Source organism: Coprinopsis cinerea (assembly GCF_000182895.1).
Source record: "Coprinopsis cinerea okayama7#130 chromosome 4 map unlocalized cont3.4, whole genome shotgun sequence".
Classification (NCBI taxonomy): domain Eukaryota; kingdom Fungi; phylum Basidiomycota; class Agaricomycetes; order Agaricales; family Psathyrellaceae; genus Coprinopsis; species Coprinopsis cinerea.
The window spans coordinates 1,455,456-1,473,137 of record NW_003307541.1 but is presented as its reverse complement, the minus strand read 5'-3'; the positions used below and the strand labels follow the sequence as shown (position 1 = coordinate 1,473,137).

The 17,682-nt window shown below is 52.9% G+C and overlaps 8 protein-coding genes across 8 annotated transcripts; 4 read left to right on the top strand and 4 right to left on the bottom strand.

The window, feature by feature from the left end:
• Window positions 1-150: 150 nt before the first annotated feature.
• CC1G_12370 (cytoplasmic protein) lies at window positions 151-1,255 on the top strand (the record flags this gene model as incomplete). The annotated part of the gene is made up of 3 exons (XM_001838695.2): window positions 151-684; window positions 744-921; window positions 974-1,255. 3 exons carry the CDS (start codon window positions 151-153, stop codon window positions 1,051-1,053), a joined length of 792 nt encoding a protein of 263 aa, XP_001838747.1. The 3' UTR covers window positions 1,054-1,255.
• Window positions 1,254-6,405, bottom strand: CC1G_14375 (hypothetical protein; the record flags this gene model as incomplete). The annotated part of the gene is made up of 4 exons (XM_002911332.1): window positions 1,254-1,442; window positions 1,554-1,806; window positions 1,871-5,655; window positions 5,722-6,405. 4 exons carry the CDS (start codon window positions 6,403-6,405, stop codon window positions 1,254-1,256), a joined length of 4,911 nt encoding a protein of 1,636 aa, XP_002911378.1.
• A 676-nt stretch (window positions 6,406-7,081) lies between these two features.
• On the top strand, window positions 7,082-8,340 carry CC1G_11187 (enoyl-CoA hydratase/isomerase). The gene is made up of 4 exons (XM_001838692.2): window positions 7,082-7,274; window positions 7,326-7,452; window positions 7,507-8,148; window positions 8,207-8,340. The coding sequence occupies exons 1-4, from the start codon at window positions 7,168-7,170 to the stop codon at window positions 8,246-8,248; spliced, it is 918 nt and encodes a 305-aa protein (XP_001838744.1). The 5' UTR covers window positions 7,082-7,167; the 3' UTR covers window positions 8,249-8,340.
• A 585-nt stretch (window positions 8,341-8,925) lies between these two features.
• On the top strand, window positions 8,926-10,207 carry CC1G_11186 (hypothetical protein; the record flags this gene model as incomplete). The annotated part of the gene is made up of 5 exons (XM_001838691.2): window positions 8,926-9,105; window positions 9,212-9,296; window positions 9,376-9,485; window positions 9,549-9,749; window positions 9,809-10,207. Exons 1-5 carry the CDS (start codon window positions 9,046-9,048, stop codon window positions 10,205-10,207), a joined length of 855 nt encoding a protein of 284 aa, XP_001838743.1. The 5' UTR covers window positions 8,926-9,045.
• A 519-nt stretch (window positions 10,208-10,726) lies between these two features.
• On the bottom strand, window positions 10,727-12,586 carry CC1G_11185 (hypothetical protein; the record flags this gene model as incomplete). Its single annotated transcript, XM_001838690.1, has 6 exons — window positions 10,727-10,966; window positions 11,132-11,292; window positions 11,377-11,828; window positions 11,894-11,903; window positions 11,960-12,075; window positions 12,156-12,586. The coding sequence occupies 6 exons, from the start codon at window positions 12,584-12,586 to the stop codon at window positions 10,727-10,729; spliced, it is 1,410 nt and encodes a 469-aa protein (XP_001838742.1).
• An 882-nt stretch (window positions 12,587-13,468) lies between these two features.
• Window positions 13,469-13,703, bottom strand: CC1G_14374 (hypothetical protein; the record flags this gene model as incomplete). The annotated part of the gene is made up of 2 exons (XM_002911331.1): window positions 13,469-13,632; window positions 13,664-13,703. 2 exons carry the CDS (start codon window positions 13,701-13,703, stop codon window positions 13,469-13,471), a joined length of 204 nt encoding a protein of 67 aa, XP_002911377.1.
• A 399-nt stretch (window positions 13,704-14,102) lies between these two features.
• On the top strand, window positions 14,103-16,429 carry CC1G_11184 (hypothetical protein; the record flags this gene model as incomplete). Its single annotated transcript, XM_001838689.2, has 7 exons — window positions 14,103-14,378; window positions 14,448-14,603; window positions 14,683-14,761; window positions 14,868-15,049; window positions 15,118-15,198; window positions 15,252-15,292; window positions 15,355-16,429. The coding sequence occupies 7 exons, from the start codon at window positions 14,103-14,105 to the stop codon at window positions 16,427-16,429; spliced, it is 1,890 nt and encodes a 629-aa protein (XP_001838741.2).
• Window positions 16,430-17,041: 612 nt separating this feature from the next.
• On the bottom strand, window positions 17,042-17,534 carry CC1G_11183 (hypothetical protein; the record flags this gene model as incomplete). The annotated part of the gene is made up of 2 exons (XM_001838688.2): window positions 17,042-17,170; window positions 17,337-17,534. 2 exons carry the CDS (start codon window positions 17,532-17,534, stop codon window positions 17,042-17,044), a joined length of 327 nt encoding a protein of 108 aa, XP_001838740.2.
• Window positions 17,535-17,682: the final 148 nt, after the last annotated feature.

The following is a 17,682-nucleotide window of genomic DNA, read 5'->3' as shown; positions in this document are numbered from 1 at the left end:
ATCTTCCAACGGCATAGTCCTCAGAGGCTGACCCGGGGCAAGCGAGCACAACTGCTCACGCTCGTTTGTGTCGTCGCTGACAGAGCCAACAACCATGACTCAACCGTCCAAACCCTTCTTGATCCTTAACCACCACCATCTCCCCGAACGATGACCTCCTACCTCAGAAGCTGGCTATTCACAGGCACAGTCCAAGCACAACCGCCACCTCCCACAATCGAAACCATCTCCCCACAAGCTTCAGACGACGAAGATTCAGACGGATCTGCAACGGAAACAGAGAGAGATGGAGACGAAGATGACGATGTAGCCCCTGCTTTTCCGGCTCTAAATAGTGCTCAACGTGTTAAATCGTCCTCTACGACGTCGAATGCTGCATCTGGAAGCAAAGATACCGGAAACCTGAAGATTCTCAGCGACTCGGAGCTCATGCCCCCTCCACCGCTTCCAGGCCTCGCATCTCGCACACCCGGGGTCAAATCGTCCAACACCAGCTCAAGTCTATCCGTTCCTTCGTCTGCCCTGGCACCTCCCCCCCAAGGCTCGAGCTCCTCCCTGGCTCTACCGCCGAGCACAACCAAACCGCCTCCAAAGCCCAGCAAGAAGAGGGAAAAGGTTGCACTAGCACCGGGACATAGTCCTCTCGACTGGGCCAACCTCAAGAACTCCGGAGCGGATCTTAGAGTACGTCCCTGACCCTTGACGCTCATTCAAAGCCACTAACATTTGTGAATCCTTAATAGGGAGTGGACACCCTAATGCGCATCCCACCCTCCGTCCTCAAAAAGCACAACAAGAAAGACGACGCATGGTCCGCATTCTACGGCAAAGTCTATAACATCACGCCTTACTTGCCGTTCCACCCTGGTGGGGAAAGAGATCTCATGCGTGTGGCTGGGAGAGATGGGACGAAGCTATTCGGTACGTTCAACATTCCGGCCACGGAGAACAATACGTTGACCCTATGTAACAGCTGAAACCCATGGCTGGGTCAACGCAGACATGATGCTAGATGCTTGCCTCGTCGGGTTCCTCGTTCCTGAACCGTCTTAGATGACAATATACCCCGGACTCCCCTTAATGTCCCCTACATGTAGACACCCTAAGGTGGGCTACTTAGACCCCGTTCCCCCATGCTCACATATACATCCCATATATCTGGACAGATGGAATTTACAAATCTTTTTGTATTTTTATGATACCAAGAAGAAGAAACAACTCTACAAGAAACTGAATACACAATAATGTCCATCTCACATTCCCTCGACTTTCAAATCCACATCCATCTCCGTATCCTCCCTCTTCACGATAGGCTGTTCATCCGCAAGTATAACAAATGTAAACCTCGAGAGATCATTCAACTGAATGATCCTCAACACATTTTCACCCGGGTTGACGTATCCTTCCAACCGAATCGTCTTGTCAAGTCCTCTTCCCGTCGGCTGTAGCAATCCAATTGAGTGTCAGAAAGCACAAGCAGATCGAGTCCAACAAGGTTCCAGCCTCGCAGGGCTAAAAAGACCAAAACTGCCACAAAAAGAAAACATGCATACCAAATGTTTAGGCGCCCATATCCTCTCTTGCGGCGTATCCTGATTGATCACGACCATGTAATCTTGGGCTTGAGGCCAGGATTGCTCGACTTCGTTCATCGCAAGTGCAATGTCGGTAAGACTCGCGTCGTGATTGAGCGAACCGAGCCTTTCGTTCAACCGATTGGTGTCGAAGCTGAGTAACCGCAGAACAAGCTTTGTCTCCTCAAGGCTTGAAGACACCGATGCTTTTGCGGCCCTACTTTCGGAACTCCTGTGAAACGAAAAACCAACGCCATCAACCCCGCAATTGCAACACCAGGAAATACAGGACTTACGATGAAGGCCCAATGCCCCATTTCGTCGCCGTAACATCATCAATCACGAAAGGACAATGCATCGTGTTGATGAGCATTGGGGAGCCGGTCTGGATGTACCAGACACCAGGGACAAAATGACAGGGCACAATCGGTTGCGGTTCTGGCATTACTGGGTTATGCTCGTTTGGCTGCTGAACATATTCTTGGTCATCTTCGTAGCGTCCTGCACTATCTTGATGATGTCCATCCACATCCATGGACATGTTTTGTTCATTCGGCACATTACCAGTCGTTGGCTGCCCGTCTTCAGCAGAGAATGGCTCCGGTGAATCGCAGAGGGGCGACTTGAACCTTGCAGGGACATCCCGCTCCGAAATTTCTTTTCGTCCTGGGGCATGGTCTTGAATTTGAGATCCACCCAGTGGCCCTTGACTTTCCGCGTTTGAAGCACTTTGCCTTTGTCGCCCCGTTGCAGGATGAAGCCCGCCGTGATCCCGTTGAACCCGGCGACTTGCAGGCTCGCGCACCTCTCCTTCCTCTGCCGTCGAAATCGACATCGCCATGGACATTGCCGACTCGGACTGTGCTCTCCCCTCATCAGCGCCCACACCCACTTCACCACCAGACCCACCACCACTCCCACTCTCCCTCATCTCACCAACCAACCGCTCCAAAGCTCTAATATCAGGCTTCCGATCCTCCTCCTCCATCTCCCTCTCCAACATCATTTCGAAACTCGACTTCCCATTCCCATTCGCGTTCCCATCAACGTGAGCATTTCCATTGACATAGGTGTGAGCGTTGGCCTCGGCGTCGTTGGAATAGAACCCATGTTGCAACAACCCCTCATCCTCCACCTCCTCTCGCTTGATCCTTGGACTCGAAGGCGGACTATGCTGCGGGCGATATCCACCGCCATGTCCATAACTCTCCCGTCGATCTTCCCAGCGTGGTCGCTGATACCTCGAATTCGACGAAGGCGACGGCGACCGACTGCTGACATATACAGGCGAGGATCTTCGATACGAGCCCCTCCTATAGCCACCCCATCCTCTTCCCCTTCCCCTTCCCCGCCCTCGTCCTCTATACCCTCGATATCCACCTCCCGTGCCCCAAAAATTCACCTCCCCCTCCTCCTGCTTCATCCTCCCACCACCACTACCACCATACTCCCTCTCCCTTCCATACCCAGGCGACCACCCCCTCCTAGTCCTCTTCGCCCCAAACCTACTACCCTCACTCCACCTCCCACTCCCCTCTCCAGCATCAAACGCATCAACATCAATAACCGTCGCATTTGGTGGCGGGGGACGGCGTGCACGACGCGGAGGCGGGGATTTTGTCCACCCCCTCGGCTCGCCCTCCCTCTTAACAGGGGAATAATGCCTTCGTTTCGGTGGTCGCGTTGGCTGATCTCCGTCGCGTTCTCCCGCTCTGTATCTGTCGTCCTTGTCTCTCGGTCTACTCCTACTCCTGCTCCTGCTTCTACTCCTGCTCCTACTCCTGCATCCTCTCCTACTCCTACTCCGACCTCTGCTCCTGCCCCTACTCCGACTCCTACTACGACTCCTACTACGACCCCTGCTCCTGCTCCTACTCCTCTCCCGGGACCGATACCTCGATCCAGGTTTATACGGAGACCACGAACGCCTCCTTGAAGAAGAAGCAGACAACGGTGGTGAATTGAACCGACCAGAACCCCTCCTCTCCCTGCGCAAAGGAGACCAATCCCGGCCCCTAGACTTTCTTTCTCTATAGCTCTCCCAACCTCTCTCCTCTTCCTTCTCCCTGTCATTATCCCGTAACCGACCCCCAGGAGGCGGCGACTTCCCATACCCATACTTCTCCGACCCATAGTAATCCCGCCTCGAAGGCGATCTGGATTTAGACCTCCTCTCCCTCTCCCTCTCCCTTTCCCCAGGAGACCAATCCCTCGAATCCCTTCTCCTCCGATAACTCTCAGCGGGAGAATACTCCCTTTCTCTCTCCCTACCCTCCCTCTCACCCATCTTCCCCTTCCCTTTATACCACGCACTCGAAGAACCCGACGAAGCAGAACACGGCGGATTCGATAATCGGTGGCATCCAGGATAATTTCGACTCTCATGTTCCAGAGCCACTCCCTCCCTCCCAGCTCGCGTTCCAGTAGGGAGAGGACGATGTTCAGATATCTTCAAATTCGGCGGCGGTCGTCTTGATCCCATCGATACCACCATCGTCGATGTCGATCCCGATTCTGGCGCTACTGCAATCGTACTCGTACTTGCGCTTGCACTGGTATTCCTGCCCGCAGCCGAAGTGGTGATCGCAGTCAAAGACGGGATCGAAGTTGTGGTCGCACTCGTCCCCGCAGTCAAGGTTGATATCGCACCCTTTGCAGTCGACGACACCACAGGCACAGTCGTCGCAGCTGCTGAAAGTGCAGAACAAGGTCGACTAGCAAGGTCCAAACTCTTCGCTGTCCTATCTCCATCGATCACTCCTCGTGCCTCTCCTCCCACCATCATCACATCCTCACGATCGCCTCGTTGCCGCACTTCTTTATCTTCCTCTTTGTCTTTATCTTCTCCCATCGCATAGCCGGGTCGTCCAATCGAATTCGAATCACGGTCTTCTTTCTCCATGCCTTCATCATTGTTTTCATCGCCCACCTCAGCCTGGCCCTCCCGCCTCCCAATCCCAGCAACACCCCTCTGAACTTCAAGCGCATGCCTAACAAATGTCCGGCACACATCATCGCTAAGCAGAACCTTCCTCGCCCTTTCTCGAATATCTTCAATTCCCCCTTTCGAATCTTGCATCGTGCCCTTCAGTGGCGTCCTTGTTACCATTCGAGTCGCGTTCCCCTTTTGCTTGTCTGTTTCTGCAGCGATGCCACTTTCTTCCTCTGCGGTGTTTCCTAATCGCCTTTCCATATTCCCTGCAATGATAGGAATCATCAGCTCTCTTACACTGTTTATAAACGCGTCCGCAGCCGCGAATGAGTCCTGGGACGGTGCCACGATATCGACGTTATTCGATTTCGTATTTTCAACGCTGTCCACAGTCGTAGACGTGCTGGTAGGCGTAGAGACAGATGAAGTCGTCGCAGCAGACGACGTAGACGTTGACGGAGAAGTGGATGCAGATGCGCGCGTGGTAGCAGGGACCAATCCCGATCCCGCCAAAGCGGTTGCAGACTGAGCGAGGGACGTGGTAGATTCCAAAGAGGTCGCCTCCACTGACATTGCTGACTCGTCCGACGAAATTTTCTCAGCGGGCAACATCGTTACACCGCCAGCCACCTGCGTCCGCGTGATTGTCTTCGACAATAACCCGGAAACTGGAGCTTTGAACTCGGGTTTGGGAGTATGGTTCTGAATGGATATCGCGGATGTGGCAGCAGGACTCGGGGTGGCTTCCACAGTAGGTGAACCACGGCAGGCCGAAGTTGCCATTGGTGCTGTCCCTTGCAGTGAATACAACATCGTACTTGAAAGGCCTGGGATCCCTTCATCCCCGCCACCACCGCCAGGTGTAGAAATAGACAAAACGGCCTCCTTTGTTGCCGACGTTGTCATTGACTTGGCCTTAATAGGTCCAGTTTCGAATGATTTTGAGTTCGAGTTTGAATTCTTGGGACCAGTGGATGATGATGAAAGGCCAGGAATGCCTTCTTCATCCACATTCATAGACGCGGAATCACCAATGACAGAGCATTTGTCGAATTTCTTCTCATAGGCCAGTTCCCGCATTAGGGAACCTTTCTTCGAATCCAAATGGGACACTTCCTGGGAGATACCTTTCCCTCGCCCAATGATGGTCTACAAAAGCAGAAAAGAACCATAAGGACAAAACTTACTCGGAAGAATCCCACAAAAACAACATACCGAGGATACACTCCCAGATCCCAATCTCCCTCCTATTCGCATTGCTATTCCCGCCTTTGGCGTACTTCCCAAATTGATACTGTGTCCACCAAGACTCGTCGCATGTGGAGAAGCGGTGGCATGACGAAGCGTCCCTCCAATTCCGACAGGCGTGCTCGCCCTGGACGACGCAACCGAGGACGAAGCCACATCCTCGTCCAACCCATCCTCAACCGACCGCACGCCCACTCTATCCAAAAGCGAAAGCGTATTGGATGACGAAGCCAGTCGCTCGAGTAACGGTCTTTTCATCGGCGTCGTTGCGGAATTTCCGGAACTCGGTGGTGGAGGAGGGGTATCCACATCCCCATCCTCATCTTCATCGCCATTATCAACGAGGTCCCGGATGACCTCCCCTTCATCTTCTCCTATCCCAACTCCTACTCCCAATGCGAGTGGAGGGAGGGAATCGCTATTACTGCTCGAAGCTTCGCTATCGTATCCCAAGGTACGATGGTGTTGGCGGTGGGAGTTCCAATTGGCCTTTGTTGTGGCCGTGGCATGATATCGATGGTGATGTCCCACACCATCCTCGTCGTCGTCGTCGGTGGCCAAAGCCTTGGATTTGGACTGCAAGTCGGGATTTATCCACGACTTGTTTGCGAAACGACCGATTCTGGATTTGAGGGAGGTGACTTCGGCCATGATAGTCACCCTCCGTTCTGTTCTTCTTCTCTTCGTCTGACCGTCTCTTCGTTTGATATCTCTTCTCTTGTTCCCTCGCGTCTGTGCGTTTTCCTTCTGCTTGGAGAGAGCGGGAAAAAAGTGTATAGTTCAATCACAGAACTATACTCCAAAAGGCTAGCCGTCGTCGTCGCGGGGATCCAACATGTAACAGGGTCCAAAAGTGAGGAAAAACCGTGAATCAATCGCGGACTCTGGATGTGTTCGTTTCGTTGGTGTCAAGGAGTGCGTGCAAGTGCAAGAGGCAAGGCACCGATGGCCGATGGACCAATTGCCACCTCGGTGTTAGTCCACGGCTCGACCTTGCCGAAGAGAGAAATACCCAGGCTTCTGATTGCCGAATCCTCCACCTCCAACGGCTCCCTCACCACCCAATTCCTCCATTCCACCAGCCCGTAACGCGAAACAGCAATGAATTTCAAGCCCAAAAAAGGGCCAACGACGACCCAACACATAGCGCTTAACCCTAATCTGACATTCTGACGTCGAATACGTGATTTGTGGGCGCACCGTGCTGTTCGAAGCGCCCAGGAAGCCTGAATCACGAGCCTGGCCTCGTGTGGGAAGCGAATCTCTACCTAATAATGGACGATGACACCTTGTCGCACCTTGTCCTCTAACCTTCACCTTCTCATCGGTTACACGGAACCACCGGTCTGCTCTATATAAACCCTCAGCTCGACCATAGTATCGGTATTCAGGCAGACAAGCTTGTAGTCGACGATGGCGCTTCTACCGGACTATGACGCACTCACAAAGCGGCTCACTGCTACCCTCGTCACTCTCGACCCTAGCGGTGTCCTCACCATCCTCATCAACCGTTCCAAAGAGTACGTCGCCCACATCCGTGCTTGGAGATGATACTAAGAGGAGATCCGCAGACGCAACACCTATGTCGGGCCGCTCCAACTCGAGCTCATCGAGCTCTTCGGTCTCGCAGACAAGGACGACCGAGTCCGCGTCGTAATCCTCACAGCAGAACACACCGCTCCCGCTTTCTGCTCAGGTGTACGTCTCTCCTTACCCTCATCCATACCCCCTAACACCCCACCCCCATACTAGGCCGACATCTCCAAAGGCTGGGACATCCTCTGGACCCCCGAGACCGAAGCCGAAGGCGAGCACGCCCACCGCGACGGCGGCGGCCAACTCACCCTCGCCATCCTCGCCTGCCGCAAAATCACCATCGTCGCCATAAACGGCCACACCGCCGGCGTCGGCACAACCGCCCTCCAGCTCCCCTTCGACTTCCGCTTCATCTGGGCCGGCGCAAAACTCACCTTCCCCTTCATCCGCCGCGGAATCGTCCCCGAGGCCGTCTCAAGTTACTTGCTCCCGAAGTTGATTGGGTTGTCGAGGGCGACGAGTGTGCTGTTGACGGGTGGGACGATCTCCCCGACGTCCCCGCATGTGTCGTTGTTGTACCACCAGATTGTGGAGAAGAGGGAGGACGTGTACCCCGAGGCGTTCAAGTTGGCGAAGGATCTGGCGGAGAATACGTCCCAGACGTCGGTCGCGTATGCAAAGGCACTGTTGCACCACCCTGGCGACTCACCCGAGGAGAACCACCTCTTGGACTCCCGTGCCATCCGGATCTTGGGCAAGTCGAACGACGCAAAGGAGGGTGTACAGGCGTTCTTTGAGAGGAGGAAGCCAAAGTTTACCGATACACTTTCGAAGAACCTTGGACCTTGGTATCCATGGGTGAGTGCCCTCGTCCTTGTTTCTGATCTCGAACTTGTATTCTGACCCGAGCTCATAGTGGAGGAGGGTGGACATCAAGCACGTCAAGAGCAAGCTCTGAATGTCCAGAATCAAGGTTTCCTCGTTATTTCTCATGGTGTAAATTAAATGGTATTGTGTACATCTATCTTGCAAATTCAACCAAGCACAACTGCTCAGATACTCCGACCCACCCTTCATGCTCACGCTCTGAGGTCCCACTATCGCCGTCGATGTATGGAGAGAAATTCGCATCCAAGGGCCCAACAGGCCCAACTTCAAGGATGCTCGAAGCTGTGCTCACGCATGAATGGCATGGATGGAACTCGGCCAGCGCCAAAGATGGAGAGAGTTGCAAAATCAATTCCGCTGTGCGTCGAATCTTATCGGAAAGTTGTTCTATCGCCCATTGCGGTGAGCACCCGTTGGACGCGCTATGTACATTGTAAGGCTCGAGCAGCTTGGCCAGTCGAGGACAAGGAGGATAACGATCCAACCAATATTAAGTGTGCCCCCACAAGGATAGACGCCATGCACGTTCCCGACGAGCCCGGAACGTTGCTCTGTAGGGGCACTGTGGATAGGAAAACAAGAGCGAATACAAGGATTGGTGCTCGGATGAGCGCCGTTAGTTGATCGCCATCAATCCCGTGAGGCTGTGACCGCGCCGCACACACCAAAGATCTGAATTCGAACTTGCAAGTTGAACCAACACTAGTCCTCCCTGCTCGTCGTCCTGTGGTGGTCGTCTCCATTGCTCTCCTTCCTGCTTATCGCTTGCTAATCGTTGGCGCCTGTCGTCAACTCACATTCAAAGACACCAGACCATTGCTCCGGACCCACTAGCACCCGCATTCCAGTTAACTACACCCAGATGCTATGGCCGAATGCCCAATCCTAGTATGGATGCTCTCCTTGAACAGAGAGTACACTCTTTCTGTAAGTCCCTATTTTCTTATCACAACTCACAACTCACCACCTGACACGAAATCTTCTCTCCCCGGGCGCCTTTCATTCATTCAATCTTAAACTCGAACCACCACAGGAATACGACCAATGCTACAAACTCGTCGAAGAATGCATCAAACACACTTCATTCCCCTACCAACCACGCAACACCGACAACTTTCGTACGTCCTCTCCCTCGCCAACCCTGTGCTTTGTTGTCGACCGCTAACCGATGCACCACTTCCTTCCTTTGTGACACAGGTAAAATCATAACCGCCATGCTCCCCTTGCTCATGATGCGCCACCGCAGAATACCACGCGCAAAGTGGAAAGACAACGCAAACTTCCAGGGGAAGCACTGGATCGAGCAGGTAGCTTATTCCTCCTCCGCCTAACTATAATCCCTACATCGTCGCTTAACAATCGCGATACAGTCACCCGAAGACATCCCTCCAGAAAAATACCAACATTCAATGATCGGGTACCACCTCGCCATCTCGAATTCGTTATGTGGCATGGCCATGACCCAAGGCGAGCGTTCCAAAGTCGTCAACATCGGCCTCGGAATCATCCAATACGCCGTCGAACCACGCGGGACGTCCTTACCAGCCTACATCGAATCCATGTCTCACAAAGTTCGTGCCATTCCTTCCCCATCTATCCATCTTTCGCTAACCCAACCCCCAACAAAAAGCTCACAGCACTCGAACTCAAATCCCTCGAAAACCAACCCGAACAGGTCATGCTCCGCCGCCTCTGCATCCTCCTCGCCCTCAAAGACTCCTACATCCGCGCTCTCGGGCAGCCCGTCGGCTTCGACTACGCCCGCCTCGAATTCGACGTCGCCAACCAATCCGCCACCGGCGACGGCAAACCCCTCACCGGCTGGGAATTCCGCATCTTCACCGCCAACCTCGGTGTCGCCCGCGGCACCCAACTCGTACACGAACAATACGAATGCGTATGCGCGTTCTTTAGGAATACGAACGAGATCAAGTTTATTTGGCATCAGACCGCTAGGGAGTTGGAGAGTTGGGTGCAGTTTATTAATATTGATCAGATGGTTAAGGTCATTCCCAAGTTGACGGCTTGATGGGTTTGGGCGTCTGTGTGTGTCGTCTAAGGACGAGCTCGAGGCTGAGCTCCTCGCCTGCCCACCACCTGCCAGCCAACCATCCGCTCCTTGCCTCTCGTCGAACCTTTTCTCATCCACCTCGTTCCTTTTATCTCTTCAATCCTTTTCCTTTCAGCCTTTGCGCAACCTCATTGTACTTCTAGCTAGACCAAACAACCCAGAGATACCTACCCACTAATTCCCCGCTTTATCTATCCATCCTGTCTGCTGCTTTCGAAGTTATTTTGGATCTTCCATCGCTGTATACTACCACATGTAATTGTCAGTGTAACACAGTACATATCAACTCATCGAGTCTCATTTGATCCTGTCATTCGGAAGGTTCAAGATATCATGTTCCAGTTCAAGTTGCTCAGGTCGAAACTGTGAAAAGAACATTTTGGTTTCCTTTCAACTTCCAAGTATCATCCATTCAGAACCAATAAATTAGTCAAATACCACACATCCTTCTACACTACCCTCCCTCCTCTCCCACTTCTATTTCCACTCCCCAACCCCAAAATCCCCCACAACCTCCCTAACCGCACTATCCAACACCTCCCTCTTATCCGCATACAACGCCTCCACCACCTCCTTCTCCACCCACCTCTCATCCCCATCGTCGCCCACCGGGTGCAGCTCGTAGTGGATCGAGAGGGCAGAGAGGACGCCGCCGTAGGCGTGCGAGATGCCTGTATCGATGATGATGATTTTGCCGTTGCATCTTGAGACGATGTTCTAGAGGATTTTGGGAGGGGTGGTGGTTAGTTCGTGTTTAAGTCGTGTTGGTACGAAGAATGGGTCGGGGTGTGTATATGAGAAGGGTCGCCAACCAAGCGAAATGAACAATACAATAACAGGAACAGGGAAGAAGGGTCAAGACATCAACGGATGTACACGCACATGGAAGTCAGGCGTATGCCCCATAATCATCCTCCTCGTCCCAGTCCTCGCCAAAACACCATCCACCTGGGAACACACAGTCTCATCATCACCCATCGCCCACCCGCGATACCACAGCGGACCATTCGAGTCGTACAACCGAGCCTCTTCTTTCGTCGTCGCTGCCAACGTTAAAACGTTAACATCCCATCATCACCATGAACATCACCATCAACTGCACACTAAATCAAAACGAAAGAACTCACAAGCAGGCAATCCAGGATACGGATTCGGGGGGTGCGGCGGCGGCTGCGCCCTCCTCTGCAACTTCCTCATCAAACTCGTCGAAAGCTCGTTGATCTTACTCGGGAACGGCGTAAGCTCCTCATACGTCGGCGAAAGCCCACCATGCACAAACGAGATCGCAGCATGCGATAACGGGTCACGTTTATCATCGTAGAACAATTCGAGGTGGTGTTCCTGTTCGTGCAGGTCGTCGAGGACTTCGTCTAAGGCGCCTTCCTTCTCGAAATGCACTTCGTGTGGGGAGTTGGGTGGAGGGTAGGGGGTGTTGGGAGGACCCAGGGAGGGGTGCAGGGGGAGTCGGGAGGCGGTGGTGTAGTTGGCAGCCCAGGACCGGCCGATCCTGCCTGTACTCAGCATGCGCTGACGAGCGGCGACGGAACCGAATGTCTTGATTTCCGTTGGGTATACGTATCTGAAGCAAGTTAACCACCAAAGTTCTCAGGGCGAGTAGGGAGCAGTGGGCGGGGCTAAACATACCTCCAGTCACCTATCCCAGAAATTAGTATCGTGAAGTAAGTAGCGCGGATGGAGAAGTATACGCACCAATCATATTCATCCATTCATGGTTCCCAAGGTGCGAGAGTACGGTCCCACCAACCTGGTTCGCCTGTTCCCTCAAACGGTCCATCCAAAAGAACAGCGGAATCGTATCGTCGCCTCTACACCAGACCCAACGTCAGTACCCAGTACCCAATACCCAATTTACGACACAATAGAAAAAGAAGGAGAGAGAACGCACCGATCAATTATATCCCCAGTCTGCACAAAATAATCCACCTCCCCCGACCAATTATACTCCTCATCAACCACACCCGAAAACTTCAACACCTTCCTCGCATTCGGTAAATCACCATGCAAATCCCCAACAGCAACAATCCGTCGTGTAAAAGGTGTCCTATCACCTTTGTACTGCCGTATCAGGTCTTCAAGCGTACTACCGGCGTTCTCGTGGGCGCGTGAGCTAGTAGTTGAAGTACCAGAAGGACCACTGGCGGACCCGACACCGACAAACCAAGAGGAGGATTTAGCACGCAAAAGCTCCTGCACAAAACCAAGCTGCCCAGTCGAGGACAGGAAGACCAAAAAGTGCGCTTTGAGTGTATGAACCAAGAACGCGAAGATGAGGACGGTCGCCAGCCCGAATATGAGAGGTTTCGTGCGGATTGGCATGGTGCCAGAGGCTAGAGCGCCCTTCCAGAGGCCTGATGATTCCTGAATGAGAATGGGGGTTGGGCGGTCTGTGAAAGCCTACCCAGTCAGTTAAGTATATGGCTAATTCTCCTTTGCTTTTCGCATTGGGTGTATAGACGGTAGACTGACTCACCCTGGGATATGAAAAGACCTATAATATGTGTAACCAATCTACTTAGTGGAATGAGAAGAAGAAGCCTAACGAGCAACGTCAGTCCCACCTGTCGCTGGCCTTCTCGGCGTAATTGTCAGTTGATTGATGGACACCGCCACTGATACCGCATCAACTGTGTCGCCAAGTTTAAAGCCTCCGCGATTGAAAGTCTTGGCGCGGTACCGACGAACGCGAGGGTGGCGGTTCGAGTCCGACCGTGACCACCACCACCAAACTCGCTTGGTTTTCTTCCGCTGCTTGGATGAAAGCAGACTCAGGCGATTATCCTGTTCTCCAGAATCCCTGAATCTCTAGGACGATACAGGTTATGAAAAGAAGAGATAAACAGACTACCCAGGGCTTTCGCGTTCCCTCACCTCGCTCCCGCTGCGCCAACCAACCCAGTTTGACCACCCCACTTCCACGCACGAAGCTATGATCTACACTGGCATTCAATGATATTCAATCTCTCTGGCGATCCAAGGTGATATAAAACACGACTTCAGCAGCATAAATAGAACGGCACAGAGGAGAATCGACGGAGGGGACCTGCCAATAGTCTGTGATGGGGACTCCTTGGTCGCATGGTGACCTGACAGATTGTCAGAGTACGACAACCGTGCTTTTTGGAGTGGGGAGTGAACTTGATAGGGAGGGTGCTTCGAGGGTGAGCCATGCACTGCTTGTCTTTTCTTTGCTGTGGATATTTATGCCTCAGTTGCTTCTGCCGTAGACCGCTCCCACCCACCAGGTGATTTATCTCCAGGCTCTTGCTTGAGTATATTTCGGCTTGCTTGCACGGCCACCAGTTTTTCCCTTCCCCTTGCACTACGCCGTCGAGTCTTACCGACCAGCCGCTCCGCCGGCTTGTCTGTATTCTACGTTGCTGTCCGAGTAAGTACCGTCAATGATCGGCACAGACCCCTTCAACCACAACTCCATCGTCCCACCGACGCAACATCTTTGATTAATTCCCCAACTGATTCTAATCTCCCTCGGCACGTCCTCAAACTCCCCTGGCAGGAACACAGAAGCTCCTCGTTATCACCCAGCAACCAGCTCTATCCCAGCTCAATACCTTTGACAGCACTATCTCGCTGGTTCTATATTCTGACTGGACCTGACGATCACACCTAGACTCCCAGGGGAAGCACTGAAGGTCCACCCGAAGCTCACATGCATATCTATATGTATACCCCACTCGACGAACTGTCAAGCCCCCTCTTCCCAGCTCCTGGGAGACCAGTCCCTTCCTCCTTTCTTCTCCCTCCCCTTTCTCTTACCCCTCTTTTTCTCCTTTTCAAACCCTTTTCAGTCCCATTCCATTCCTTTTTCACGACAATGTCTGCGTTGAACATGGACATCAACGACCCCTATCCCGGGCTAGACCTAGGGGACTACCGCACCCTCTCCACCACCTTTTTAACAGGGGTCATCGAAGGCTTCCTCGACGGAATCTTCCTCGTACTGTGCTTGACTGCACTATACCTCTTAATTCACCGCTCCCCCAACCGTCCCCTCTCCTCACGGAAACACAACCGGGCAAGGTGGATGCTGGAAACGTTGGCGATGCCAATGGTCTCAGGGAGCGTGTTACTCCTCTTGTTAATCGGTGCAGTACGTGAATATAACCCAACCCTTAATCGTATCTGTGAAGGTTATAGATTGAGCAACGTGTTTTTTTAGCACTGGTTGTGCACATCAGCCAGGATGCTCGTCGCCATTTCTCTCATTAGCTCCAAGACGTCCCCAGTGGACTTTCTGAACGATGGATCACACCCTTTGATCACCGCCAAGTCCTTTCTTCTGGTCATCTCGGTCGCTCTAACGGATTCTCTGCTCGTGCGTCTCATCCTCCATCCCTCCGTCGTACCCACTCTGCCGTTCGAATCGAATACCTAACTACCAGTCTTGCTCCTAGATATGGCGCCTCTGGATCGTCTCAGCACGGAACCGATGGGTCGTCATCTTCCCTCTCTGCTCGTGCATAATGTTCCTCAGTAAGTCTATCCCAAACCCTACAACCTTGAATTCCTAACGAATCCACCGCTTTTCACCATTATATTGACAATTCTGCCGACCTCTTACCGATCACCGACTGTCCAGCCCTGGGCCTCCGAGTAAGCGCCTGGTTCGCCAAATACAACATGGAAGAGCAAGTGTCTATCCACTCAAGTGCCATATCTACCTGGGTCCAGGTAGCCAGCGTCGCAACGATATGGTATGGACCTGTCGTTCCTCCTACCGCCCATTTTTCCATGTTGACGTTGTTCGGCTCCCCGTGTCTAGTACGAACGCGTACTGTTCAGGTAGACTCGCTCGTCCAGCAGAAAGGCAGACCTGATGCTCATGCAAGGTATACTTCATAGCCGGTCTGATGATCTTCATCCACAAAATCCAGTCGAGGACGATCTTCGGCGATAAACGGAAGTTCAAGGTACATACACACTGTACTCACTTTCCACTTTTCGCAAATCTTATGGCCTGCAGGCGGTCCTCGTCATTATCGTCGAAAGCGCCGCAATGTGGAGGTAAGCACTCACTATGCATCCTCTGACCCACAGCCTTCCCACCTTCTCACCCCCCTCCCCAGCGCATGGAGCATCTTCGTCCTCATCAACTACTACCACCAAAACTTCCTCAGCCTCCTCACCTTCAGCTGCTGCCCCGCCATGGCCGGAATCTCCTTCATGCTCATCAACGTCCGCGTCGGACTCGGATGGGACACCGCACCCGACAGCATCCCCATCGAACACAACGAGCACATCTCTGGCAATATTAATCGAGGCTCTGGATACGCATTTGGAGGAGCGGACGCTGGATATGGAATTGGCGGTATCGCGATCCTGGGCGGGTTGCCAACGTTCAGAGTGGACATGAGCGGAAGCCAGAGTTCGTCGTTTGGCTCGGTTGATATCTACGATGGGAGGACCTCGCTCAAGGAGAAGGAAGGTGGATGTGATAGAGAGAGCCTGAAATCCTTAGGAAATCGACCGAGGATGGAGGTTAATACCAGGGCGGGGATTACTCCTACTCACGGGCTATACGATCGTCCTCAGGTTGCTGAAGACTTGGAGCGACTTGGAAGTCCAGGGTATTCTACTCCCGATCTCCCAAGAGCAACGCCTCACTCCCCTGATACACCGACCAGCGACGTGCTCAGATCGCCTCTATCAACCTCCTCCACCATCGTGTTCAAATCCCCGGAAACACCGACGAGCAGCGTGTACAAGACACCCTTCTCACCGTCCAGCACGGGGTGCAAGTCTCCTTCGTCTCCAGCGACTGCAGTGATCAAGTCACCCGACACGCCGACCAGTACCGCGGTCAAATTGCCCGGAACACCTCCAAGAAGCGTGTTAAAACTTTCCTCCGGTACCAGCACGCCGCCAGGGAGCTCGCCCAGGTCCCCGCTCTCACCGTCCATGAGCAGACCTAACTGCAGCTCTCCCGGACCATCACCATCCACTGGCAGAGCTCTGGCGCAGCTGCAGTCCCCAGGGACGCCCACAAGTAGCATCCTCAATGCTCAAAGGCCAGGAACACCAACGAGCAGCATACTCAAATCCCCGCTCTCATTCTCGAGTAGCTTTGTCAAGTCACCCACGACACCGACAAGTGCATGGTTCAACTTTGAGGATGAGAGGAAGAGACCTTGGCGGTCATGACGTCGTCTCTCCCTCCGACTTTCTATCTTTCTCTCGCTTTCCAGAGACACCTTGATTAGGGACAAATGACAGACACAAGAAGCGCCAAAACACGTCGGCACTGTACAATACATACACCTCTCACCTCTGATTCGTTTCTCATGTTCGACTCTGTAGCATTCACACATCCCCACAGCCTCTGTGGGATATAGACCATCCGTACGTACTTCTACTGAACAATATCACGTCCAAGTCCTCAAGTACCACTTGGTACTTGCACGTCACGCTTGCGTCTGTCAAGCGACTGTCAACTTGGAAGCAACATGACGCTCTACATCCACATACCGCCGCTACAAATCACCGGCACCGCCTAGCGTCTTTCGAGGAATAGATGAGCCTTGCTTCTGGTTGCGCTGGTGACTGATTAAATATTCGACGTACGGCCAAGTTTACTCTACACCCAATCTGAACGAATTCTGAACGGCGAATACATTGGTAGATCTACTTGGAGGCAAGGCATCGATATACTAGGAGACCTAATAAAAAGGGGTATAATCAAAGCGACAGGTAGTCGCAATGGAACGTCTCCTCCGACACCCCCTTCCAGTTCTTCACAACTTCCCCGAAACTTCATCAAAACTTCCTACTAAACCGCCTCGACTGTCGACGAGGTTTAGTCGGGGTCAACCGCGCTTCCGGGTCTGACGAATCCCCGCCAGGGAACGAAACCGCCTTCGACGACCCAAACCCAAACCCGCCCTCCTGTGGTCTGAGTCGGAAGGTGAGGAAGACCGTCAGAACAAGAAGGAGCGATGCAACCAGCGAAAGTGCGGGCTATTCATAAGTAACACCATTCCATCCCACAAATAAATGCCAAAAGGAAGTACAGTCAGTCGTTGCACCCTTCTTTAGAGATGAATGAACCCACCAAAGGACCCAGAGTAGCTTCCAGCCCCTTCTTCTCAAATCGATGCTTGGCAATATCGAAAATAGCAACCATAAACACGAAGGCAAACGCCGAAGAGGCGAGAGAGAGAACGGCGAGTGCGCGGTTGATGTATGAATGCACCCTCGTAGGACCAGCGCGGAGAACGAAGACGTTGGAGATCATGAATAGAAATAGCATTGCTGAAGCTATAAATCGCCATTCAATTTCAACGTCAACAGTCGATCGAAGAAAGGAGAACTGAAGCGATGAACTCACATGCCGGAAAGAGAACGAGTGCTTTGGTGGCAGAGCTAGGAATTTCAGGCTCCCAAGTGTACCCGAGTCT

What these genes read in the sequence shown, in the direction of transcription:
- CC1G_11187 (XM_001838692.2), top strand. Translation starts at nt 7,168, where the DNA reads ATGGCGCTTCTACCGGACTATGACGCACTCACAAAGCGGCTCACTGCT. An exon ending in CTCCCGCTTTCTGCTCAGGT is followed by an intron (nt 7,453 to 7,506) that starts GTACGTCTCTCC and finishes CCCCCATACTAG; the next exon opens with GCCGACATCTCCAAAGGCTG. An exon ending in TTGGACCTTGGTATCCATGG is followed by an intron (nt 8,149 to 8,206) that starts GTGAGTGCCCTC and finishes CCGAGCTCATAG; the next exon opens with TGGAGGAGGGTGGACATCAA.